This window comes from Chionomys nivalis, chromosome 10 (assembly GCF_950005125.1).
Source record: "Chionomys nivalis chromosome 10, mChiNiv1.1, whole genome shotgun sequence".
Lineage (NCBI taxonomy): Eukaryota > Metazoa > Chordata > Mammalia > Rodentia > Cricetidae > Chionomys > Chionomys nivalis.
The window spans coordinates 16,218,432-16,226,323 of NC_080095.1; the positions used below are offsets into that span (position 1 = coordinate 16,218,432).

The window sequence follows — 7,892 nt, forward strand, 5'->3', positions numbered from 1 at the left end:
GCGTGGACGTCTGTGTGTTTGCCAATTTCAGCTGTGGCTGCGTGGACGTCTGTGTGTTTGCCGATTTCAGCGCCGCTCTGCTGTTTTGTTCTAGACTTTGGGATATAGGTCCCTTGACTTTATTTTTTTAAACTGGGAATTTTCTGCTGAGCCTCAACTCCAGCCTGGATTTTGCTTATGACACAAAGTGTGAGGTCCCCAGGCAGCTTTCCTTCTCTGCACAGACCTTGATCGCAGCTGGGAGTAGAGACCAGAGTCACCAGACCCAGGCTTTGTTTCTTTAGAGTAACTTCCCTTTCTGAAAAAGGCCATTGGAATTCCAGCAGCTCACGTTATGTCTGTAGACCACTTTGAGAGTTGATACCATCTTTGATAATATTTCAGTCTGTGAATGTAGCGTCTTTCCATTTTTCTGAGTCTCCTTTATTGTTCTGTGTGGTGTGGTTGCTAGCACAGGCCAGATCCACCAGAGCCAGAGTTAGAGACAGTGTGAACTGCTCAGTGTGGGTGCTGGGAACCAGCCCTGGTTCCTCTGCAAGAGCAGTTTACACTCTGAGCTGTCGCTCCAGCCGTATTAAGTAGTGGTTTATGATTGTACACATCACCTGTTATCTTCAATGCTCTTGTGAATTAACTTGTCTGGTTTCCATGTGGTCTGTTGCTGTGTGTCAATACCGAGCCCTGAGCCTGCTGAATTCGCTTGTTGCTCTGGTTTAGTCTTGATGTGTGCAGGATTGCATCACTTGTAAATGGTCTTATGTCCTCTACCTGTGCAGTGAAGCAGGAGGTTGTTCTTGTCCCTAACCCCAGGGAAGCTGTTTCTCTCTCATACTGTGGTAGATGTAGGCTTTGATGACAGTCTTTGACCCCGATGACGTTCCCGTCTATTTATCCCTAGAGTTTCTCCCTCGGCTTCAGCATACAGGGTCAGTGAATGAGCTCGCCTGTGAACTTAGGGCCCTGCTGAGGCTGTAGACAGCCTGCGCACTCACGCCAGGGACCAGAGCATACCTGCCTCTCACGTATCTCTCTTTGCGTTGGCAGCCTGACTCCGATTCCACCAAACACTCAACTCCATCCAATAGCTCCAACCCTAGCGGCCCTCCAAGCCCCAACTCGCCCCATCGGAACCAGCTCCCTATGGAAGGCCTGGAACAGCCAGCCTGTGATGCCTGAGGCGGCCAGCATAGCGGTGCGGGGCCTGGGAGCCCAGATGGCCCCAATGTCAGTGCCAAGACTGAGCTGACCCTCCAGTGTTGTCCAAGGAGATGTAGAATCAGTTTGTAGATAGATAAAGTAATCTTTATTATAATGACCAGTTTTGTGCCACGTTGTTGGTGGCAATCGACCAGATGTGTTTGTCTGCACAGCCGTAAGGCAACACTGTTCCGTTTGCACATGAAGGACCACCCTGACCTATAGGCTTCCTCGGCAGATGCTGGGGATGTGGCCTCAAGCCCTTCCCTTTCTCCTGAAACTGTCTCAAGGACCTTAGAAGACTCAAGTCGTGCGTCACCCCAGTGTCAAGGAGGCAGAGGCTAGTTTGTGGCACTTTTGTTCACTTAGCCCTACAGCTGCCGCTGTCCTGCTGACTACCTGTGTCCCTGTTAGTCCATGCTGGGCCACAGCCACGAGATGCCCCTGCTGCATCTGCAGTCTGCCGCAGGCTAGCACTGGGGCTGGCAAGCCCATGGCCTGCTGAGCTCAGAGGCGGCTGGAGCCTGGGAAGCCATGCCCCAGGCCCTGGGACATCCCCTCCCTCTCCCCTCACCTTGCATGGAGCCTCTGTGCTTAATAGCCCAGTCAATCACCCGACACTCCTTCACATCGGCCCATACCGCAGGCCCGCGAGCGCCACCTGTATTAACCTCATCCTCCCTGTGACCTTTGTTGAGTGGTCAGGTCTGCGGCCCAGCCCACGAAGACTGCGTTGACTGTGGCAGCAGGCATGTCTTGTCCTCTTGTTGGACAGGCTTCCCTTACCTATTGGCGTGCTTGGTGACACTATTCAGGATGTGCACTTGACCGAGTCGGCACTGAAGGTTGTGGCACTGCTGGCCCTGCCTGCGTGTCACACCCAGCACCTGCCTGCCCCATCTGCCCTCCCCGGTTTTACACTGGGGCACGCACCTGCTGGGAGCTCTGGTTTTTACTTTTTAATGTAAGTCTAAGTCTTTGTAATTATTGAATTGTGAGAACATTTTTGAACAACTTACCTGTCAATAAAGCAGAATACGGCAGTTTTACAGTTCTCAGTGGTTTGTCTGAATGCGAAGTCGCCCACCATGCCCCACAGGTAACTCTCTCCGAGGACATACACACGGCACCTCTGTCCACAGCATGAGACAGCAAATCACCTTGCCATGGCAGGCAAGTCAGATGTGGGGTAGGGAAGGGGCGATCCACCCAGGCGCTTTGCCAGGCTTGTGCATCCCCTAAGGGGCCTCTGCGGATAGAGTTGGCCTTTCAGCCTGAGCAGCAGCAGAGGGCAAGGGGGACAAGGTATGAGGAGGACAGTGTCCTGAGCCCCAGGAAAGGAGGCTTGCCACAGGGTCTGGCCAGCAGGACTTGCCCCCATGAGTCAGCATTCCTGAGGGCAGAGAGTGGCCACTCACTGGAGACCTCCAGTAAGGCTTGGTGGATGAGGACACTAAGAGCCTGCCTCAAAGTGAGGTAACGCACAGGGTTAGGGGTGAAGTGAGTGTCTCAGCTCAGCAAGCTCATTCCCTGGTACAGACGAAACAGCAAGAACAGATGACCCCGTCAGTTCAGAACAGAGGGGCCAGTCGTGGGGGTAGAAGACAGTGGCAATGGTGGCGCACGCCTTTAACCCAGCAATCGGGAGGCAGAGGCAGGAAGATCTCTGAGTTCAAGGCCAGCCTAGTCTACATGAGAGACCGCGTTTTTGAGAGGGAGGGGGAACAAGCTCAAGAAGCCAGATGGAGCAAGACAGTAAGCAGAACCCCTCCATGGCCCCTGCATCAGCTGCCTCCAGGTTCCCGCCCTGCATTCATTCCTGTCCAACTGGCTTCCTTCAGTGATGTGGAAGCATACACCACATAAACCCTTTCCTCTCCAAGTTGCTTGGCACCATCAACCCTGGGCCCCTGGGCCCCTGCGCCAGGCCAGGCTGGGGGCTGAGCAGGGTTGGATACCCTCACTAGGACAGGCCCTAAAAGCTGCTAACTGGATTATGGCCTGGGTGTTGTATAGGTCTCCTGGGTCCTCGTTCCCCTGCTGGTCCTTGTTTAGATCTTACCCTGTGCCCTGTTCTCACAGTGCCTTCCAGGAACAAGCTGTCGTCTTGGGGACCGCACCTCACCTTCACGTCCTTGTCCTTGTCATCCCTCTGTGTCCCCTCTAACTCTCAGCGTCAACTGCTGTGTATGGTATGTGGGCGGAGGGGAGTAATGGCCATACCTAGCTGCTTCATGCTGAGAAGGGGCGGAGTCTAGGAAGTATCAGTTCAAGAAAGGAGGCACTCTTATGAGGCGGCCCCCTGGGGTCACTTCAGCGCACTGTGGCCCCATATCCTGAGCTGCAGCTTTAGGTGACCCATCCGGTCATTTAGAGCTCAGGCTGACCCTTTCCACCGTGTCATCCCTCAGCATGTAAGATGGCCTAGGTGGGCCTTTTCTTCCATTGGGTCCTGGGCCAAGGCCAGGTCAGATAAAAGTGGGCTGTCTCTTAAATCGTGGGAGGACAGTCTAAGTGACCAGTTAGATAACCTCATTTAGACCCTGTGGGGAGGTAAAGTTTGGCGTCCAAGGCTGGTCTTGCGAATGACCCCAGAATCTGCTTTCAGATCTTCTTTAGCTAGTGGAGTGGCTAAAATCGCAATGTGAAGTCTCTCCTTGAGGACTTCTAGAAAGAAAGAAAAAAAAATCTAAGCATCATTTGATTCCCACTCCCCTTAGTTTTAAACAGCAAGGCTGTCTGGACTGCAGGTGGGCACTGTGGTGTTGAACCAAACCAAACTCATGAGGTCCCATATCTGGGTGGCTTGTTTCTCATCAAGAATATAACTAGTGAGAAATAGATGTCTCAGAAATGTCTGATATGGACCGAGCAGTGGTGGCGCACGCCTTTAATCCCAGAACTTGGGAAGCAGAGGCAGGCAGAGCTCTGTGAGTTCGAGGCCAGCCTGGTCTACAGAACAAGTTCCAGGACAGGCTCCAAAGCTACAGAGAAACTCTGCCTTAAAAAAAAAAAGAAGCCGGGCGGTGGTGGCGCACGCCTTTAATCCCAGCACTTGGGAGGCAGAGGCAGGCGGATCTCTGTGAGTTCGAGACCAGCCTGGTCTACAAGAGCTAGTTCCAGGACAGGCTCCAAAACCACAGAGAAACCCTGTCTCGAAAAACCAAAAAAAAAAGAAAAAGAAAAAGAAAAGTCTGGTACGAATTTAAGCCTAATGTCTCAGAATGTGGTCCCTACTAAGAAGTATGCTCCTTTGACTACTAAAGAAACAGAATCACATCATTCTGCACTCAGGTACGGAATGCAGAGGTACTGTGAGTTCAAGGCCAACCTGGTCTACATAGCAAGTTCCAGAACCACCCGGGCTGCATAGTGAGACCCTGTCTTAGAGCAAAAGGAAGGGAGGGGGAGAGGGAGAAGGGACAGAACAGCCCCCATTTTAGTCTTCAGTTATGCTTTCCTGCACGAGTCTGTGCAGGTAGCCAAAATTAATCACTTTTTAAAAAAATATCAAAGACCACTTGAATCTCTGGTCTTTAGGGGGTCACTTGAGTTAGGGGTCTAGCCTTCCTTTTGGCAGTAGTTCCTTCTGTGTGAGGATAAGTCAGAAGCCTTGCTTGACCATGGCCTCTCCTGAAAGCGTGGAGGAAATTTCCCTCTGTATCGACCCTCCTGGTTCTACACTGCCCCTTGTGAGAGTTCACCATCTGGAATCTCCAGTGATTCCCAGTCACGCCTTGCAGTCCCTGGAACTTAGTTGACCTTGGAAGCCAAGGAAGGCAAGGGTTAAGATCTCCCTTTCATTCCTCTGATGTGTGTGTGTGTGTGTGTGTGTGTGTGTGTGTGTGTGTGTGTCTGTAGGCCTCCAGGTGTGGTTATTGGATGCCTGAAAGATCAGTTACTCCTGTATTTTTTAACTACTGAGCAATATTTAGATAAAATCAAGGAAAAATCAAGCACTTAAATAGACTTAAATTAGACATACATTTTGTTCTTGAGAGCTTGTTTGGAGGTTCTACAAGGGAGTGCAGTTACTCTATACCCTTGACCGAAGACCGGCCCTTCTCTATTCAGGGAAGGTTGTCCTCTTTAAGGGAGCTCACAGCTTCGGGAGGGACACACATGGATTGGTGAGGGAGGAAGGGGACATCCTCCTAGCCAGCCAGATCAGCCGAATCAACCCTGATGATCAATAGGGTGACAGATTGCAGCCAGACTGCCCTGCCATCGCACATTTTGTTCTTTAAGCCATTCCTTACGATTGTTAAGAAGACAGGCCAGGAATTACATTGATCTACGCAGAGGTTTGACGTCAGTGTACTAAACGTGGGTCCTTTACATACCTTATGTAACTTGCTCAGTTTTGACACCATGACCAAAAGCAAGATCCCTGGGGAAGATAGGACTTGTTTGGCTTACACATCCACAGCGCTGTTCATCACTGAAGGAGCTAAGGACAGGAACTTAAACGGGAGGAATCTGGAGGCAGGAGCTGATGCAGAAGCCATGGAGGGGAGCTGCTTACTGAGTTACTCTCCATGGCTTGCTCAGCCTGCTTTCTTATAGAACCCAGGGCCACCAGCCCAGGGATGGTGCCACCCACAGCAGGCTGGGTCCTCCCCAACAGTCACTAATTAAGAAGAAATCCCCCACAGGTGCTCCCATACCCTGATCTTATGGAATCATTTTCTCAACTGAGTTTCCTTTCTTTCAGATGACTCTAGCTTGTGTCAAGTTAACATAAAACTAACCAGTATAGTCTTCATTTTGGAAAAACATTCAGCCACCTTATGTGAGACTTAGAAACATTAGCAAATTAACAAGCCTACCATGCTGATCTCACCTGATGACTTGGCAGTTGTCTGGCTTGGAAGACTGCTTTGTAACCCTACCTTAACAAAACACACTTTTAATCCCAGTGCTCTGGAGGCAGAAGCAGGCTGATCTCTGGGTTCAAGGTCAGCCTGGTCTACAAAGTGAGTTCCAGGACAGCCAGGGCTGTTACACAAAGAAACCCTGTCTGGAAAACAAAACAAAGTTGAATTCATACTGCATACATGTACATCAAGCTGTTAAACCATGGGGCTTGGTAAATTCCCAGGCAAGCATTACAAAAAAGACAAGGGTGTCTCATAAAGCATAAAGCAATTGGCTGTAACCTTGCCTTTGATATTGAGTGTGAGGAGCAGGTACGACTATGGTGCTGCAGTTAATGTAATGATCTGTCTCTTTAAGAGAAGCCACGCCCACTCCTCTCCCCCTCTGCTGAGGCTTGCAGATCTTTCTTCCTGTTTGCAACCTGAGTATCTTCCTTTTCTGTCTCCCTCTCTGAGAGGCAACTTCTGTCTCTCCCTTCTCTCTCTCTCTCCCCCCTCTCTCTCTGCTCTTTTCCCCTTCTCCTTTCCCCCTTCATAACCCAGTAAATAAATATCCAACCTCATTCTGCATGGCATGCCTATCCATGCCTCTGTCTCTTGCCCTCCACTGCTACGTGGCTCACCACCTGGGACCAGCTGCCTTCAGAGACCTGTGGCATGGTCTCGTGCACCATTTCTGCCTGGGACCCACTGCCTGCCGCCACTCAGACCTGCAGTGTTTCTGCCGCTGCAGCCACTTGAGGATCTGCAGAATTTTATTTTTACCATTACATTGGTGCCTTGAATGTTTTCCTTCCTTTCTTTTTTTCTTTTCTCCCTCCCCCCCACTGTTAAAGGTCACTCTGAGCGACCTCTGGCCTCTCTGACTTCCAAGTCACCCTGACTGAATCCAGTCAGGCTGTAGCACCTCACCTGGGGGTGGAAGACAGTCTCCCATGGGTCCTGTGGTGTTCGCACCGATTTACACCCTGCCTATAGGGGAAGACATCCCATTATAGGCCTTGTGATGTCACCATTTTCACAGATTTTCACGATTTCAGCTATGGGTAGCAAGCCATCCATGTCTGTCCCCTCTGGGATGGAAGCCTTTTAGAGGCCCCAGAACCCCAGGTCTTGTTGCCCTACTTCTTCAGCTCATACTGTAGAACACTAAAGTAACTCTAAAGCCATTTCTGACAACTCTGAGGCAGTAGTACTCCCCTCCCCTGGGAACCAAGGACCTAACAGCTACACATGCACGTACTGTGATGTTGGGAACTTCCCATCTCCCTGAATAGGGACAAGATAACCCTTAGGTGTTAACTTGGTTACTGATGTTTTGACTCAGTCCCTGGGAAAGGGGCAAAGTGACCCTCAGATGTTTCCCCCTTACCTCATCTGATCTGGCAACCACTCTCCAGCTGATTATTGGTAATAGCCCTTTTGAATAAGCCAATTATAATAGTTAAAGAACAACCCCCAAACCCCCTCCCTTGCTTCTGTGGTTTATTTCCCTTTAAAAATAGCCTGTACCGGCCATTCAGGGTCTTTCTGGCCTCTTAAATGCTGAAAGACCCTGTCATGACAGAATTAACAAAATCCTTGTTCTTTTACATCAGCTGTGGTGTGAGGGATGGTCTCTTGGGGCGACTCCTCCTCAGTGATCTAGAGTCCAACAGTACCCTCACTCCGCCAGTGTCCCGCCAGCTCCACTTTTACGGGAGCTTTCTGACTACTGTCCGCACACAGGCAAATGGAAACGTTTCCTCAAACTGCCCCTGCCACTGCTACTGCTATCAATAAGATTGGTCGGATCCACGAGGTGGCTGTTTTCAGTTC

The 7,892-nt window shown here is 50.6% G+C and overlaps 1 protein-coding gene across 1 annotated transcript in view; it reads left to right on the plus strand.

The window, feature by feature from the left end:
* Window positions 1-2,243, plus strand: part of Cdc42bpb (CDC42 binding protein kinase beta) — a 95,734-nt gene extending 93,491 nt beyond the window's left edge. The window contains exon 37 of the mRNA XM_057783025.1: window positions 1,045-2,243. Within this exon, the coding sequence (XP_057639008.1) occupies window positions 1,045-1,176 (132 nt within the window). The 3' untranslated portion in view covers window positions 1,177-2,243. The remainder of the gene's footprint in view (window positions 1-1,044) is intronic.
* Window positions 2,244-7,892: the final 5,649 nt, after the last annotated feature.